Source organism: Equus caballus, chromosome 1 (genome assembly GCF_041296265.1).
Source record: "Equus caballus isolate H_3958 breed thoroughbred chromosome 1, TB-T2T, whole genome shotgun sequence".
Classification (NCBI taxonomy): Eukaryota; Metazoa; Chordata; class Mammalia; order Perissodactyla; family Equidae; genus Equus; species Equus caballus.
In genome coordinates, this window is record NC_091684.1 from 135,278,349 (window position 1) to 135,298,172 (window position 19,824).

General features: G+C 38.1%; 1 protein-coding gene across 10 annotated transcripts in view; it reads right to left on the bottom strand.

Moving 5' to 3' along the window:
• Positions 1–19,824, bottom strand: part of LRRC49 (leucine rich repeat containing 49) — a 137,485-nt gene that overhangs the window by 112,631 nt on the left and 5,030 nt on the right. For 5 of the 10 annotated variants that reach the window (XM_023654519.2, XM_023654511.2, XM_005602958.4 and 2 more), the window contains 4 exons: positions 16,581–16,778; positions 16,134–16,236; positions 12,277–12,480; positions 5,538–5,604 (listed from right to left, as the gene is read on the bottom strand). In XM_023654519.2, the coding sequence (XP_023510287.1) occupies positions 5,538–5,604; positions 12,277–12,480; positions 16,134–16,236; positions 16,581–16,689 (483 nt within the window). In that variant the 5' untranslated portion in view covers positions 16,690–16,778. The remainder of the gene's footprint in view (positions 1–5,537; positions 5,605–12,276; positions 12,481–16,133; positions 16,237–16,580; positions 16,779–19,824) is intronic. The other 5 variants (XM_070269274.1, XM_001495228.6, XM_070269291.1 and 2 more) reach the window with 1 other exon arrangement.

A 19,824-nucleotide genomic window follows, 5' to 3' on the forward strand; every position in this document is an offset into this window, starting at 1 on the left:
CCATAAATCTCAGACATGCATGTTATAAAAACCCTAAAAATAAAAGATAGAGTCATTGGATTCACTGACAGGTTTATATGAAGACATTTAAAAATCTATTTCTATTTCCTCTATTGCAGATAACATGAAGTCATTTAACTTGTGAAAATTAACTAAAGAAACGTATTTTATAATTTGAAAATAGTAAATATTTGAAGCAAATTTTATCCAGTAATCAACAAGTCCGTCGTTTGGGACCTCTCTAAGTGCCCAATACTGTGCCAGGTCCCATGAAGATAACAAGAAGTATACATACTACTTGCCAAACAGAAACTTACTATGAGCCCAAGGCATAAGCTCACAATGTTTTGACCAAGCAATTCTGTCCTCTGAGAGAAGCAAGGAAAAGGAATGATACTAAGTTTCCCTTGTTAATTCCATTTATACTGCAGGATCCTGAGAGCAGTCAAGAGTCTGAATGGAAATAACTCAAGGATCTAGGATCCCCAGTAGAGGGTGATATTCTTTATTAGTGGAAATGTTTAAGAGAGGGGACAGGGGCCGGCCTGGTGGTGCAGCAGTTAAGGGAGCATGTTCTGCTTCGGTGGCCTGGGCTTCGCAGGTTCGGATCCCGGGTGCGGACATGGCACTGCTTGGCAAGCCATGCTGTGGTAGGCGTCCCACATATAAAGTAGAGGAAGATGGGCACGGATGTTAGCTCAGGGCCAGTCTTCCTCAGCAAAAAGAGGAGGATTGGCAGCAGTTAGCTCAGGGCTAATCTTCCTCCAAAAAAAAAAAAGAGAGAGGGGACAGATAGATAATGTTTAGTCAGGTAGACATTAACTGTTTAGAACGAGAGGACTTGAATCATGGAATATGCACGTGTACATAAGCACTGAACTGCAGCAGAGGAGCTAGGCTTTCACAGCAAGGTCAGGATAAGCACAAGCTATACCCATGAAGTGATGAGACCTCAACAGGATTTTCAGCCCCACTATTGTACTATTGTAATGTAGCAAGCATAGCACAATGGGATGAGTTTCTACGTGACACAGAAGTAGAGGTCCTTTTGGGGAGCTTCATCAACCTTTTAATGTAATGTACTTAAGTGACAATGAGTCATACACATAACACTTTTTCCTCTGAACATTAAAAATAAACTGCAAAATCACTAGAGATTAATTTTCTATGTATTGCCATCACACATATGTATTATTTGAAATTTTTCATTTAACAATTCAAAGCAGATGTTAGCTAACAGAATTTTTTTAGTTTTATAATCCAGTTTCTATGTTGTTGTTTTGACCTTACCTTACATTCAAGAAATATCATCTAGATTCTATCCAGGTTTGAGAAGGGAAACCCAAGTATGTTTATTATAAATTCAATAATACATAAAGGTAACATCTGACCATGCTTTAAAATTTGTCCTAAGATTTTTGGTCTAACTAACGTAAAATGACAATAAATTAAACAAAAAATTGTAAAAGAAGAAACAAGGTTATCAGTATTTTCAGATGACAGAACTGTATAACAAGACATGGACAAAAACATTTCAAAACTAAATAGGTGATGTAATCTGAAACGTATGGAATCAGCAAAAGGCAAAATAGACACTGTAGAAAATGAGTAATGTCAGCACAGGCTTGAGAAATTCTCCTGAAATACTAAGAAAAAATAGAGATAAGAGGAATAAAAGATAAGATGGGGATACGAAAGACAAACAACATAGATATAACAAACATAAATGGAAAAGCAATATTTAAATAAATAAAACTTTCCTGAGCTCAAGAAAGATATAAATATACAGGATGAAGGGGCACAATTGTTGTATAACCTGAATAGGGTGTTTTCTCCCTTCTGCAAATAATCCTGGGGCTTTTCTTTTAGAAAACTACCTCTCTCCAATTCCATTTGGTCCTGGTGGGACTTACAATTAGAATGCCTACATTTTAGAGTTACCCTTTAGTTTGGTAACTCTGAAAAGAAACATTGTTAATGTTAAATCTAATATACAGGTATCAACCCGTAATTTAAAAAAAAAAATCACTGGTGATATTGTTGGGCATCTTGGTTTGCAATCAGATAGGCTGGAATCATATATAACATCTCTGACAGAATAAAGTCTGTTACTCATCACAGCCATAGACAAAGTCACAAGAATAGAGTAAACGATAGAAACTTTAAGCAAAGGGCGGTGTAGGGTGAGAGCATGGTTCTTGATTAGTTAATAAACTTCACAGCAAGAAGAAGAGTTGATGGGAATGTTTGGAAGCCCAATCATGGGTCATACTGATCAGAGAGAGGGTCCCAAGTCAGACTGCAGAGTTTCCTAATACATACAGGAAAGCTGGATTTTCCAGTCTTAGCTTTGTGTATAAGAGTAACCAGACTGCTCTGTCTAAACAAAGACAACCTTCCTACTCAACAATACTGACAGAGCGAATGTCTGCTTTCAGGGAAGCAACCACAGAAAGGGCAAGCTCTCCCTGAAGGAAAAGATATCACTGAAAGAACAGATTTTTTTCGAAGCACAAGCGTTACCGAGAGAACAAATTCTGGTAGATCAAAAAAAATCTAGGTCAGAAATTGGGAGTCACCCTCCCAGATTCCTCTGTATACTTCGCTACTCATGTATTAACAATTGCTAAATCTTGATGTTTCTACTCTTTAAATATTTATTCAATCTGTCCCCCTATTATTATCCCTATTGCTACTACTTCCGTTCAAGCCACTATCACTTCTCACCAGGATTATCGGATTAGTCTCTCAGCTGTTGTCTGTCTCGTTTTACCTCCCTCCATCTCTTTCCATTCCTCAATCTATTTCTTGAACACTATCATCGTTCCTCAGAATGTCTTCACATCCATAAATCAATTTTATTTAATTTCAAAATATACAAGTATCATTTTTATTTCCAATGGAAGTAAATTCAAAGACAAAAAATTCACTTAATTTTCTCTTAGTTTTTTAGCTACCTGACCCTTTTTTTTAGAGTTGGACATTGTTTCATCTTCAATAGTTTATCTCCTGACTTTTTAGAAGCTTAAGGTCACCAAGTCTGTCTTCGCTTTGAAATACTCCAAATTTTTGCTTACTGGTTAGATATTTTGAAACAAGACTTAGATTTTCATTTCAAACTTCCTTCTTGTAGTTAAAGAGCCTTGAGAAATAATTTGTGTGGTACAAATATTTAATATTAATACACGCAACATGACAAACGTATGCTGAAATTATAAGACAGTTAACACAGGTCAGCTAACAAGGGATAGAGCAGTTTTCATCAACATAATGGTTGGTAAATAATTCCTATACACAGTATATAGATCAAGTGATATGTTAGTTCTCCTAGAGATCCTGGATAAATGTTTATTTCTCATATATACATTTTTAAATAAACTTAATAAAAATATTGCTACCATAAAATGTTTCATTTATACTTATGAATAGTTTTAAAAATAGTGGGCTACAAGTTAAATGGCAATTCCTTGTTATGACAAGGAGTACAAAGTCCTCCAATCTGCCCTTTACCTACTTTTCTTGCCTCATCTCTCACCAGTCCACAACATGTGCTAAATTTTCTAGCAGTAAAAAATACTTACCATATTGTTTCTAGTCTCAGTGCTTTTGCATATGATATTTCTCACTGACAAAACTCTTTAATTTCTCTTCCCATTCCACCACTATCTAACTGGGTAACTTCAATTCTATTAGAGCAACACTAACCCGCCTGCAGAGCTGGGCAATTCCCAGGTCTTCGGCACTCCTCCCACAACGTGCACACACAGACAGACTCACAGAGAGGGCTGCGATGAGATTAGAACCTAGCAGATGTGGCCTATCTAGATCTATCAAGGTTTTTATTAATTACATTAGCTTTTCACCAAAACAATTGGGACTAACAGCTGTTAGAAAACCTACAGAGATCATACTGAGGTTTGCGCCTGACCAACCGCAAATGGCAGTGACAGATCTTGTTTATCAACACGCAGGGACTCCTGGACCATCCCAGAATGTATGCTCACTACCTCAGGAGAGGCTTTACCTTCTGCAGGAGTATGTAGCTCATGTAGCTATTCATAAATAAATACATTTCAAACACTAAAATTTAAATGGAAGAGCAAAGGGTTAAAAAGACAGCTGAGATGCTCTGAGAGAGAAGAATAAGGAGGGGAAATAAACCAGATAGAGAAATCCAGACAGACAGATAGAGGGGTAGACAAATTGACTGAACAGAACAATAAGCCCAGAGTATATAGTAATCAGGGAAATATAAATCAAAACCACAAGGAGACAACACTTTACACAAACTCAATCAGCAAAAATTAAGAAGCCTGACGATTCCAAATGTTGAAAAGAACGTGGGGGCTGGCCCCATGGCCGAGTGCTTAAGTTCATGCACACCACTTTGGCTGCCCAGGGTTTGGCCAGTTTGGATCCTGGGCACGGACCAAGCACCGCTCATCAAGCCATGCTGAGGTGGCGTCCCACATAGCAGAACTAGAAAGACCTACAACTAGAATATACAACTATGTACTGGGGGCTTTAGGGAGAAGAAGAAAAAAAAAAGAGGAAGATTGGCAACATATGTTAGCTCAGGGCCAATCTTTCAAAAAAGAAAAAAGAATGATCACAGGTGAAGGTGAGCTTTATGAAGGAAAAAAAAAAAAGACTGAAGCAACAGATCTCTTAAATATTACTGGTAGGAGCATGAACTGGTACAACCACTTTGGAAAACAATTTGGCGTTATCTTTTAAAATTAAACATTTAAATAACCTATGACCCATCAGTTTCACTCCTAGATATAGACTCGAGAGTCCTTATGGTGTATGGAAGAAACACATACATCAATGTTCTTAGAAGCACTATTCCTAACAGGAAACAAAACAAACAACAACAACAAAAGGAAACAACTCAAACATCTATCAATAATAAACTAGAGAAAAAAGTTTTCATATAGCCACAACATGAAACATACAACAGTGGAAATGAATAAACTACAGCTACTTATTCAAACAGATGACTCTCAGTAACATAATGTTGTATCCAAAAAGCAAACACTAGATGTCAACATAGAGTATGATGCCTTTTTTAAATTAACAGACAATACTACTAAACAATATATTATTTAGACACAATTATACGTGATAAAACGAACTGAAAAAAAACCAAAGAGGAATGATAAATGTGAAATCCAGAATTGGGGTTACCTTGGAATGAAGGAGGAACACTTAAGTAGAAGAAAACCATTAGTAACAACCTAGCTCTTGGGTTGGGGTTGGATAACGTCTACTTAAAAGATAAGTTAATAAAGGACTAAATAAGAAACAAAATTGTCCTAACTATAAGGATTCCAAAGGTTTTATATGTTTTGTCTGTCATTTACTGCCAAGGTATTACCAAATCTTATATAAATAGGCTTAATACCTTAGAAATTTCAGTGAATCAGTGAAGTAACTCTTCAAAAATTCAACATGAACATAACTTAAAACTTTTATAATACCAAATTTCCTGGACTTTTGCCAAAAAAGAAAGAAATAAAAAGGCTTTACGATACCTGATTTCCATGAAGGTCCAAGACATCTAAGCTTTTTAGATTCTCCAGATTTGAGATTTTCTTGATTCTGAAAATCATAATAAGTAGATAGAAATATGGATGTATCACACCTATTGTAAATCAAAACATGCTAAGGCATAACTCATTTTAATTTATTCTCTATACACAGATAGAGAACCAGCTATATAAAGAGAGAGAGACCATATATAATTATACATATTAAAGAAAAACATACTTCCCATTGATTTAATTATAACGTTAAAGATGCAGTCCCACTGCAGGGAACATCCCAAAGACAGCTTAAAAGTTAGATCTTTAGAGAAGAGCAATTCTACTTCTAAGAACCTTAGGATAAGGCACTTATTCAAGGCAGTTCCCTTCACCTTAGAATACAATGTAAACTCCTAACCTCAGTCTTCAAGGCCCTAAACCATTTGGCTGCTGACTCTTCCTCCGCCTTCTCTCCTACCATCACTGAGGCGCACCCATTCACTCTGCTCCAGTCACAGGGGCTTTCTTGCTGTCTCTAACCTAACAAATTCATTCCTGCCTTGGGGGTTTACCCTTGCAGTTCCTTCTTCCTTAATGTTCTTCCCCAGGACTTCACATGGTTCATGCCTTCACATTATTCAGATCTTGGCTCAAATATCTTTTCGGAGTGGCCTTTCCAGATGATCCTATCAAAAATAGCTCTCCTCTTTCCCATCCCCATTACTCTCTCCTTTCTCTGCTTTTAATTGACTTCATTGCAGTTATCCTTGCCTAAGATTATATTACTTATATGTTTACCTTTTTATGATCTCCTTCCTCAAACCAAAATAGGAGCTCAAGAGAGCAGAAACTTTGACATGTTCTCTACTCTATCCCCAGCATTCATGACAGTGCCTGGCACAAGTAGGTACCTAATAAATATTTGTTGAATGAATGAATAAACATACTAACTAAATGGATGAATTTCATGTACAAGGGTATTCACAACAGGATTATTTATCACAAATACAAACTACCTAAATGCTTTCTACTGGACCTGCTCAGTTGTAATATTTATTTGGAATTTTTGATTTGCCATCTCATGAAAAGCTAAAACATTGCTACAAGTTGAAAAACACAGAATTTTCTCTCTAAGAAGTCCCCTCTTACATTCCCTAATGGTTAGGGTCTACCCACTGTCTCCGTCACTCCTATCTTCTACGGCTACCTTACCTGTCCAGCTGCCTCCAACTGATCCAGAACCTGGATCGCCCCTTGAAACTTCATACATGCTGATCAGCATGTGAACATAATGCAGACTTAAAGTTCATGAATTTCTATCTCCATTTACCTCAGCCATCTTATATCAGTGCCAAATCCAGACTTCTATCACCAAAACCAATTCAAGCCAATTTAATTTATAAAAATATTTCTCATACACTCACTATGTACCATCACAGCGTGATTCTGGTTCCTCCTCTCTCCCTTCTCTCTCACACACACACTCCCCCATGACCACAATCTCCTCCTCAGTCTCCTCTTTCACACCATCACACTGGCAGAATCTGCTCTTTTCCTAGAAAGCACCCTACTGCCTCAACACTGCTCAGTCACTTCATCCAAACCATTAACATCCTTCCAGACTCAGCGGAATCCTTAATTAGCCTTCATCCCGAGTCAGGCATGTAATACTATCCTATAGAACAATGAAATATCTCTAATAATAACAGCCAATATTATTAACAATACTAACAGTAGCAGCCAAACGAGATGGGAAAACAGACAAAACTTTCAACAAAATTATTCCTCCACCTGCTTTGCTCTTGAAATACCTTGAACAGTTAGAGAAGGTGACAGTATCCTAATAATATGGCTTAGGACAGAGTGATGCTTTCTAACAGCAATCCGACCTCATAGCTATTAGAGAAGCCTTGTATTCAATTCTTTTATTTTCCCAAGTTTACATTTCCTAAAACAGAGGTTCTCAAACTTCTGTGTGTGCATCAGAATCATCTGGAGGGCTTGCTAAAAATAGACTGCTGAGCCCTATCTCCAGAATTCCTACAATAGGGTTCAAAAACTTGCATTCAGAACCACTTCTTGGGTGCTGCTGATGCTGCCGGTCCAGGGATCACACTTTGAGAAGCACTGCCCTGAAATATAGACCTTCCTCCTCATCAATCTCAGTTCTCCCCTCACGCGAACCTTATGACGATGACTCCCCTGTTACACGGAAAATACTAAAGCCTATTATAAGGAAATAATCAGAGATGCAGACAAAGACTTATGGAAAAGGATATTCATCACAGCATTAGCATAGCAAAATAAAGGATACAATGTAAATGTCTAACAAAAGGGAAATATTAAGTAAATTATTACATATATTCATATATATATCATACAGCTCTTAAAAATTATATTTTCAAAGAACATTTAATGATATGGGATAATGTAAATAATAAAATATAAATATTCAAGTGAAAAACAAATGGTAGGTACAAAAACCAATTTTCTAAAGCAGTGATACGCAAGTATAGAAGAAAGGGTGCTACTCAGTGTTGATAACCAAAATTTGGAAACAAGGCAAAGGGATGACTGCATGTCCTTTCAATGTCATATCAGAGCACTGTCCACAAGCCTACCTAAGGATCATCTATTCACTACAGATTACAGCCCAAACTCTGTAAAGTCATATACTAACTTGTAGAAAACTGATAAGATGTAATGCTGATTTTTGCCAGGTAGGAATGTAATTTATTTTGTCTAAGAGAAACAAGAACCTGGGGAAGCCCCAGTGGCCTAGTGGTCAAGTTCAGTGTGCTTCACTTTGACAGCCTGGGTTTAGTTCCCAGGCATGGACTTACACTGCTCTGTCAGTGGCCATGCTGTGCTGGCAGCCCATCTACTAAAAAACAGAGGAAAATTGGCATGGATGTTAGCTCAAGGCAAATCTTCCTTAGCAAAAAAAGAAAAGAAAAGAAAAGATAACCTGAGGGTTATGATTTTACTGCTTTGTAGGATATTAACCTGTTTTATAACAACAATCTTATTCCAACATTCTTCACTTTTCATTGACTATATATCAGTTTCTCTTATGCTCCTTTGAACGAGCTTTGTCATCCTACTGGTTCCATCATTACGTACTGAGTTAACTAAAACACTGGCCTGTAATTACTATCTATTTGTCTGAGAATTATATTTTTAAAATTTTGAAAATTATACACAAGGGATGGAAATGGTCTCGGCAAAGTTCTCTGATTTGGAGGATCAATGTAATCTGTTTCTGTATTTTTCAGAAACTCTGGGCACCTTTAAGGCACTTCAATCACAGAAACCTTCATGTGCAGCACGTCTCCCCACAGAATTCCACCAGGGCCTCACACACTGTTAAGCTATCCAGTAAAACAGTCCCTATGTGTCGTGACTTGGGCATTCTCTAAGCTTTGACCCATAGTGGCTTTATGACTCTCACTTCAGATTCCGACTGCTCAGGTGAACAGGAAGAAAAATACACAAGTCACTCAGTCAGTTAAACCCAAGACCAACCAAACATCTTGCTGTCTTGTTCCCGTGAATTGCCTTTGCCATAGATTCTCTCCTCACCCTTACCACCTGAAATGACATAAAAACAGATCCATTCTAAAGAATTCAGAGGCACATGAAGGGCATCAGCTGACCTAGGAGGCCACTGGTCAGATCAGGTATTGATGTGAGGAATTTTCAGAATCCTCGTCAGTCCCTACTGGTTAAGGATTATTATATTAACACCAATGTGACCCGAAAGATTTTTTAAAAAGAAGTTCTCCCATTAAACAGACTGAAATGAGACAAAGAGAAGGCTCAGCCATCACCCATCAGCAGCCACAGACCCCTAGGGGCACATCACAGCCCGTCTCTGCAGGGCACAGCACGTTACTGAACTGAGGACAAAGACCCCATTATAGGGTCTATATGAATGCTGGGCCTTTCAGGTGTCAGAGACAAATCCCTAAGTGGGAACCTTCAAGGAATCAAAAGGAAAGGAATACAGAATCCCAGGGTCTGGCAGAGAGTTTGGTATCCATAGTCCTGGGTGATCAGAAGAAAACACAGAGAAGTTCTATTCATTCACCTGTGATCATGAGAACACTAGAAGATCTCACAAGGACAGGCAGGGGACATAGAAAGTAGAAGAGATGGCAAGAACTTCACTAGCAAAGTGACAGAGAGGGGTTGGGAGTTCTTTGGTAGCAATGTAAACTTCACACACAGAATCTGAGCAGGGTATTTCTAGGTTCCGAGCACAAATTTTTGTTGGAGCTGCTTGAACTTAGAGGCATATCGTTGCCCTGGATTTTCATATATGGTTCCATTGCCTTGGCTTTAAAGACGCTGCAGTGCTGTGCAATGCGGGACGGAGAAAACTTTCTGGACTTGACTAGCAGAGGATAACGAGTCATCCACCACAAACGTGAGGAGACAGGGTGGCAGCTGTGCTTCTCTCCTCTCCAGCAGTCCTCAGTCAGGTTTGCATAATGTGCACTAAAGTACTGCCACAGGAGGGATTTGCACCCTCAAGGCTCACAGGCCCCTTCCATGACAAAGTCAGCAGGTTGGAAAGCACCAGGCATATGTTTTAGGGATCAGATTTGCATTGTACTGATTCTTCAGAAATACGCACTTTGGAAAAATGTGGAAAGTTGTCTTCTGGCTCATTTTCTTTTTATGCAACAATATGAACAGTTCTAGAACTGTTTAACAGGAATTTTTTCCTTATGTGAAAAATAAAGTAAAATATGACCAAAAGCAAACAAACAAACAAAAAGATGGAAGAGTAGAAAGAGGAAGAAGAGACTGAATCAGATTGCTTTTACTTGACCAAGGTAAGGATAGAGAAGGGCATCGTCCCTTAGACTTGAAGGAACAAAGAGACCTTTAAAAAGGTCAGAAGGCCAGATAGACTGGTGTCTTTGAGGCACAAATTATTTTGAAAAAACTTAAAAGGTTATTTCCAAGAAGCTGAAAAGGAGGAGCAGGAAAAGAGAGCAGACTGAGAGATGATTTAAAACCTTAGGAACCAGGAGCAGCTCTTGTTTAAAACTAGGTTTAAAACTAGAAAAGGAGATTAAAAATATCACTGGAAAGCACCTAACTCAAGGACTAAAAGGACGGCATAAAGGCAACGGTTTGTTGCTGTCAGTGTCATCCAATCGATCCCAGACTTCTAGTGACCCTGTGTACAGCAGAACAGAAGCCTGCCTGGTCCTGTTTTGCTCTCACCTCTCACCTCTCAGCACTATATCAGATGATGTTCTACGGCTATTCATAGGGTTTTCATGGCCAATTATTTGGAAGTGGGTGGCCAGGTCCTTCTTCCTAGTCTGTCTAATCTGGAAGCTCCGCTGAAACCTGTCCACCATAGGTGACCTTGCTGGTATTTGAAATACATTGGCACAGCTTTCAGCATCACAGCAACATGCAGCTGACAACCAGCAGACAGGTGGTGTGGTTCCCTGACTGGGAAATGAACCTGGGCCAGGGCAGTGAGAGTACCAAATCTTAACCACTAGACCCCAGGGCTGGCAAAGGGCAATGGTACTGAAGAATAAACGGAAGCTAGACAAACACATCAATTACTCCAAGGATCAGAAACTAGTAAAGAAATCTCTGGGAGACATAATAGGGAGCACCTAGAAGGGAAAGCCTTAACTGTATGAAAAGTTTACTCCTCACTCTACTCAGTGAACTGCTCTGGTGGCATATTCACACTGTATATAGTTTGTACATATCTAACTTTGCAAAAGTCACTTTATGTCTCCATATATAAAAATTTCTCCATATATAAAATGAGAGAGCTGATCTCTGAGGTCACTTCAAGCTTAATACTCTATGATCCTATAATTCCCCCAAATTCCCTCATGCTACCATAATACTTAGTTTAACACTTGATTTAATAGTAGGTGATAAACTACAATGATTGGAACTTTCAAGAAACCACAGAGAACAGACAAGAGCCTAGAACTCTGGGACGTGATTTGGGAAAAAGTATTTTCTATTTACCACTGGCTAGTGAGAGTAAAGGGGTAATTCTTTAGGTATATACAGAGGGGCATGTTTAGGTATAATGCTATATCTAAACTACATCATTTGATAACATAAAAATCATTTTTGGATTTTGCTAAAAAGGTCTTCTTTGCAGGCATTGTAAAAGCTATCCAGTAAAACAGAAGGGAGAGAAAAGTCATGAACAAATCTCAAGGAAATTACTCAGGAATTGTGTTGCTGCACTCCACAATAGAGCCTCATGAAAGGAACTGGGCAGGTTCATACAGGACGTACCATTATAGACACACTGAAAATACCCTCTGAACAAGAATCAGTCAGTAATTTGACAGTCACAAAGTATCAAATGTCTACCCTCAGTCAAGCACTGAGAAGAATCACAAGTGAAACACGTAAGCCTAACGTGGATACACACGCTTAAAATATAGCCAAGAGAACATAAAGGTAAGGCCAAAGTCTGCTATTTACTTCCAGATAAGATATGGTACTGGAAAGCAATGGAAATAATAAAATACACAACTCAATAAATGTTATTTGGTTATTTGACTAATTGTCAGATTGAATCTCATAAAACAAATTATGGTTAAGTCTTTATCCATTCAAATAATCTTTCAAAAATTTTAATCTATTAGTTTCTCAAGTGTTATTCAATTCTGAGTTGCCATCTAAACACCACAGGACTCAACATTAGTTCTAAGTATAACAAAAATTGTTCTACAAAGATTACCTGTTTTTCCCCAACAGAAGGACCCGGAGGGATCTCAGAGTAGAAAGCCCACTAATTTCTTCAATCTGGTTATCATATAAATCCAAGAATATTAGCCTTTGCAGATTAGAAATATTTTGGATCCGAGTTATAAAATTGTGTTGAAAATTCAACAAACGAAGGTGTTCTTCCCCATCGATGATAGGACATACAGTCAGCTTTTGCCTAGAAAACATTTTAAAAAGTTAATAAAGTTCTGACTTGGCAACCTGCCTCCTCTTGCAAATATTATTAGTAGTATTTTTGTGCTCCCATGCTGAGAGGAGAAAAAGATAAATAGAACCATTTCTTGCCTCCATGAACTAAGCATCTTAGACCTAATCATAAATCATTCATATAAAAGTCAATATACTTTGACAAGGGTAATTATTAAAATTAAGTCTAAGCTCTCATTGTATTTTAAAAAAACCTCCAAATATAAATTATTTCACATAAAATTGACTTAACATCAGAAAACACTCAATGTAATTGCCTTCTGCGATAGAGGTTCAGATGATTCAAAGAACCATGTCACATAACCAGAGAAATGCCCTGGCCATCGATCCACTGATAAAAAGACTGTCCAGGCAACTAAGTCATCAGAAAAAAAAAAAAACCACATCAAAGGATCTCTCATAGAATCATAGACTCCTGAGCTGGATGATATCTTAGGAAGAGCAAGAAATTCAGCTATCTATAGTTCACTCTGATGAAAACAATTTCATCCTGAAATTCATTAATGGTAAGGTGGTCCTTTGAACATTTCCTCAGAAGCTTAGATTTTAAGTGTATCTTTACATATTCAACACTCACTTTGAACTTTGCAGAACATTTAGGATGCTTAAAGTAGGATGAAACCTTAACATATACCTTCAGCTGTATTTAAAACAGTAAGCCTCTATTATGCAAAAAGTTATATATAATGTATTACATGTGAAGTAAATATGTGCAGGGCCCTTTAAGAATTCTACTAGTGTAATAAAATGGCCAGACAGGAGTGCTTTACTCTGAGATTTTCAAGAGTCTTCGAAGAAAATGTAGCTCTATTGATCAGAGTGTGAACAACTCTAATAGGGAGATTTATTAGAAATATTTCCTTCCAGTAAAAATCAAGCTAATGTAACCTTTAAGGAAAATAAATCAGTGCTATAAGCCTACATAAAACTGTGGAAGTGATCGAATCCTCCTCATAATGAAAAAAAGAATGATTAGGATAGGGAAATAACTGAATGTTAATGGTTTACAAAGATATGATGTTTAAAAATACAGGCCCTGAATAAATTGGTTTAAAATAGAAGAAAAGTAAAATTAAAAAATAGATAATAGTTTAATTCTTTTAATGTGTGCTTAGTGTTTAGAATTTATTTCATGCATTCAATTATACTACCACATTTGGTGCTTCTGTTTTATAAATTATAAACTAATAAATTGTAAGCATTCTAGTATAAAATCTCTCTCTTTGTACATCAGCTTAGCAAAAAAAATTGTTTCATTTTTCCTGCTTCAGTCTTCGTCTGTTTCTCATAGCTAAACTTACTAATACCCCCAGATTCTAGTTCATCCAATTCTTGAGTCAGTCATCACTGAGTTAGGAAAAAAACCTCTAACTCTCCTCTTACATAAGCTGCTATAGCTTGAAATAAAGTCACTTTCTTAGATTCCAAATCCAGTGTCTAAGATCCAGCTCCAAGGCTCACTTGTCCACACCATAACCCCATAAGTCCCTGCCATCCATCAAAGCAAGCAAGCAAACAAAGATAAGCCAGTGCTCTCAAGGGGAGTTGATTATGCCTACAAAACCCCTGAGTTGCTACACTTCCCACCCCATTACTGACATGTCTGTTGGACAACGCTTTTGCCTCTGTATTTCCTACTTGGTGCTGATAGGTTGCCATCCTGGTACTCCAAGCCTACCCCAACTCCCAGAACAGCCAGAGGCTAGCTCTTCCAAGCATCTAGAATCTTCTCAGGGCTGGATCCTACTCTTTTTTTTTTCTGAGGAAGACTGGCCCCGAGCTAACATGCATGCCCATCTTCCTCTACTTTATATGTGGGACACCTACCACAGCATGGCTTGCCAAGTGGCACCATGTCCGCACCCGGGATCTGAACCGGTGAACCCCAGGGCGCCGAAGCAGACTGTGTGCACTTAACCGCTGTGCCACTGGGCAGGCCCTGGATTCTACTCTTGACCCTTCAGTCTCCTGGCTAAGGAGCTGCCCAGCATAGCAGATCCACCTTTGAAAATCACTACCATTACGCACTGCCTTTTCAGTAATGATCCCTCAGTGCCTTGCTGCTAGCCCGACTTTCTCAACTGTATATCCTGGTACTGATCAAATTATGCCTAAGCTTATGATTTCTTTGTGATCCTGTCGCTTCACAACCAGCCTCTGAAGCTGAGTCGGTTATCTTGGTCCTGACCTTCCTGGGTAAACAAGTCTCTGCTGGATCAAAGTCCGCGTCTTTACCCCAGAGGCCCAAGTGCCCAGGACCCTCTTCACGACTGCCTGAGTCCCCCCAGGCTACAACACGAGTGCCTGACGACTTACGTCACGGTCTCACAAATACTGGCTCCTGTTAGTGTCAAGTAACACGAAACTGAGGGGCTGAGGTACTGTTCTCAGCTGGACTTTTAAAGACTGAGATTAAAATTACTACAGAATCCCTCAAAATGTTTTGTGGAAGCTATAAATTTTAGGATTACAATCTCAAAAACCAACAATACTGCAAAGATGTCATGAGAGATACTGCCCCCAAGTGTTACTTTCTCCACAAAACAACATATACCCTCCAGAGAGCTTTTTCCCAACCTACAAACACAAATGGCCCATGAAAATTTGCTGTCGGGTGTGCGCTGCTAAGCTACGCAGTTTGCTTAACAATTTGCTGTCAGGTGCACACTGGTAAGCTAAAGGTACGCACAGCAGAGGTGGTCTGTCTGCTGGTTATACACTAAGGTAGGGTTGGGATCCTTCATCCACCATTCTTTTGCAGATACCTTCCAGATTTAAAGATGGGGACCAAGTCCTAAATTCAAAACCTTTTATTGAGAGCCTATTTTGGCCCAGGCTCTGTTCCAGGTGCTGGGGATGCAGAACTGAACCAAACTCCCAGTGCTTATGGAACTTACACTCTGGGAGGAGGAGACAGACAACAAACATAAGTAAAATATTTATTATGTTAGAGGGTGACAGTGCTAAGAAGAAAAATAAAGCAGAGAAGAGGGACTGGGGACTGTCAGGGTGGAAGGGGTTGCAGCTTTGGAGAGGGTGGCCAGGGAAGGTCATCCCTGAGACGACATTTCAGTAAATACCTAAAGAAGGTAAGGGAATGTGCCTACAGCTCTGTGGAGGAACTGCATTCAGGGAGAGGTAACAGCAAGTGCAAAAGCCCTGAGGTGTAAGCACACTTGATATACTCAAAGAGAACAAGGGGGCAGATGTGGCTGTAGCAGAGTGAGTGAAGGAGAGATTAGGAGGAGATGAGACCACTGAGGTAACAGGGAACTCGAGTGGCTAGGGCCCAGAAGCCTGTGTGAGGACTGTATCAGAAAGTTTTTTCTATCCTAAAATCCATTTCGAACAATGTCATATTTTAGAATTGCTATAGAGCTCTTTCAGAGTATTGTCAAGTTCTTTTACATTATATAGATATAAAATTCCTCCCCATACCCCTGGAGGGATAAATAAAAAATTGGTAACTGAGATTATACCTAGGCAGGAGAACCATACAGCTGGAGAACAAGAGGAGTGAGAGAGACTTCTGCACCTTTCAAATCTTGTACCATGTCTATGTATTATCTCGTCAAAAAATAAAAGAAAATAAATTGTCCTCACCTTTCTAGGGTCAACCTGTCTGAATAAAGAATTTTCTCTTCAGAAGAACGTTGGAGAATAGGAAATGATGGCATTGATGAGCTCACCAAATTAATATGATCACCTATTGAAAATGATATACAAATTACTTGATTAAGAAAAACCTTTAAAATCGTGAAACTAAAGTCATCTTATATTTGGAGGACTCTGGCACATACAAATATCTTTGCTAGAAAGTATACTTTCCATAGCTCTCCATATTTGAAATTAATTGCTAAATTCGAGTTTGCTTCTTTCCTCCTCAAACCTAAACCATGTGTTCTGTGTGTGCCAAAAAGTTTTCCCTTGCCTTAGAGATTGGCCCTGTAAGTACAGCACTACTCTAGTGCTATCTTTATCCCTTTAGAACCCTGACTCCTACTACTAAGTTTTAACTCTCCTATAACTGAGATGATAGTCCCTCATTACCAGATACATTGGGGCCAGCACTATGACAGCCCTGCCGGATTCTGGACTTTGAAGGTGTCTGAATGGAAGAATCTCCAAATGCTGATAAGGAGCTCGTGGTAGTTTTCATTTCCAGCCCACATAGTTCTGTCACGTTTGTTGTGGATGAGATGCATGATGATTTATTACGAGGCGAAGGGCTTATTACTCTTCCATCTCCTTCAAAATATCAAAAAGTTTATCACAAAGCTACACAATACATGACTTTGCTACAGGAAATACAGAGAAAGTACTTGTGGATAACAAATGTAAACCTCGTGTCATCACGTTTTCTTTGTATGTTCAGCTGCCATGAGTAAAGAATACTGCAGAGACCAAAGTGAATGTCACTAAATGTTGTACATTTGTAGTTAGGGTCCACAGGGTATATGACACTCCTATGAGGTTTACAGGCTGTTGGTTAGATATTGTCCCTGCCATTAAGTAGCTTTCAATCTAGTGGACAAACACATATGAAATTAACAAACTATACAGAACAATATACATAAAATGAAGAATAAAAAATACCTGTTTATATATTCACATATAAAGTGTATCTGATTATCCTTCACTTAATGAAGATGGTTACAGACGGGTTTTGGGGAGATGGATATTAAGATGTATTCTAAAGACCCAGAAGAATATAGAATGGTCAAGAGGAAATGCTAGGAAATTCCAGAAATGAGGTAAGATTTGAGTCATGGGTCAAAGGCGACAGTTTGAACACCAGAGGAAATCTACTGTATTTTCCTCTACAAAGAGAAAAATCTCCTGAAAGCAGCAATTGACGTTAAAGTGCTTGAGGGGAGCAATGAGCAGTAAAGTAGAACCTAAGGTTGCCACAGAACTCTGCTGCTTAAACTGAACAATGAGGTGAAAAGATGAAACTAAATCTAGGAAGCTAACATACTCTTTGGGAGGCCGTCAGACAACATAACGACAACTTAAAATCAAGTTCCATATAGACCATATTAATGAGCTGCAAAGTAATCGTATTTGCTAGCTTCTCTAGGTCTGCAGGGCGTAAACCAAAGTATCACACACTTAGATTTTTCAACAAAATAATTACTGCTCACATCCCACTTTTCTGAATATCATGAAGTATCAAGATAACTGATAATGATGATCTAGAGTACAAGCATTCTGAATTGACATCATGTTCACCAATGAACCGGTCTTGTGACGTGACCAGCTGCTGGCAGGATACCCAAGGAAACAGGATTCAGTAAACCGATGTGGAAATCAAAAATCAGATGGTTAAAAAAACAAAACAAAACAAAAACCTTTAACCAATTAAAATTAACTGGTCAGCTAAAGATGATAAAAGAAAAACTGCAAATAATAGATAAACTCAATTTCTCTTGTTAGCATCAGAGTTAGGTTTTTTGAATTATTTTGTTAAGTCTTCAAGCCAATTCTCAATTCAAGAGGCAGATTTAAACATTAGAAGATTTGAGATGTAAAGGTAATAACTGAAGAATAAATTTAATTTACACTCAGTGAATACAGGAATTTTACTCTGACATTTTTCAGCACTTATTATACACAGAAGTCATAACCACTATCCACATGATGAGTTTACTATCACAATCAGTGTGATATACATCTTAACAATAAATAGCAAGAGATAAGAATGATTAGGTAGAAAAGCCTTAAAATCTAGAAACAAGATCTTCTAAATGACTGGGAACTAGAGTGATCTGTGGTTGAAACATTGACATATTTATGTGGATACATAAATACCTATACATATACACATATATATATATATGTATCAAATACCCACACACATACACATATATATATATGTGGGTGTTCATATATGACTACAGAATGGTCAATGAACACCCACATAAATATATATGTGGGATGAAACTACCTTACTACGTGGAAAATTTTGTTCTTGTTGCTGAGGAAGATTTGCCCTGAGCTAACCTTTGCACCAGTCTTCCTCTATTTTGTGTGTGGGTTGCTGCCACAGCACAGCTGGCGAGTGGTGTAGGTCCATGCCCAGGATCTGAACCCGCAAACCCAGGTCACCAAAGTGGAGTGTGCGGAAGTTAACCACTACGACACCAGGCCAGTCCCTGGAAAAATTTTAACTGAAACATTTCCTCTGTTAATTGCTTATTTTGTACATGACTATTTAACTTACCAGATATGTAGCCCTTGTCTTCTCAATTAAATTCATAAGCTCCTTGAGAGATAGACCTCACTTTACATTCTTTATATTCTTGGTAAAATCTAAATTCAGTAGCCAATCACTAAATTAATTAATTGATTTTCCAATTTACTGAGTTAATTGGAAATCTGTTTTGTATATATTATTTCTGTTAAAAAAGAAAATCAGAAATTCTTGCATTTTAGTATAAAAATGCTGAATGAATTCTTTCATAATTAGGATCTCACAGTGTTAAGCAGCATATGAATACATTTGGTAAAAATCGTCACGGTACTGCACTTTAGATACACAGATATCCATCTGTGGGTGGGTAAATGGATGGGTAAGTGGATGGACGGACAGATAGATGGATGGAGGGGTGGGTGGACAGACAGATGGGTGAATGGCTTGCTGGCTGGCTGGCTGATATAGTACATTGCAATAAATGTGTGTCCACTCAGCCCTATCTTTGAGATTGTTTTGGTAAACAATATCCTGATTCTAGATTTTCCAGTGATTTATCATGATCTTAAGAGTCAAGCACTGTCTCTTCCTTTCTATACCCACATTCTGGAATTCTTAATTAAGCAATTCAATCAATTAAGGTGTGGTTAACTGAGATTTTACTGTGTAGTATTCCCTAGAGTATCCGGTTCTTACAAAATCTCAAAGATAGAGGGATTAACTCTTAACAATATTCTAAAAAGCCTAAAGGAAATCACATACCAAGTTTTGGACTAATCAGCCAAACTAAAACATCAAGTTTTTTTACTTTGGAATAAGAGTACCATTGGTTAATTAATACTGACAAGCTATTATAAATGTTCAAGTAATTTTGAAAAACATAGAAAAATAAAAAGTGGAATTAAATTAATTACAATGATTGGGTATTAGGATGCAGTTTATTAGAGGTCCCCAAATTTTTCCTGATAAAGTGCCACTTATAATTTTTCCAGTTTTATGCCTTTAGAGGTAGAATAGTGAGTACACAAGTCAAGAAAATAGCTCTAAGCTGTGTGGCCTTCTTTACATGAAACTGCCTGGAACTATGGAGGAGGCACATTT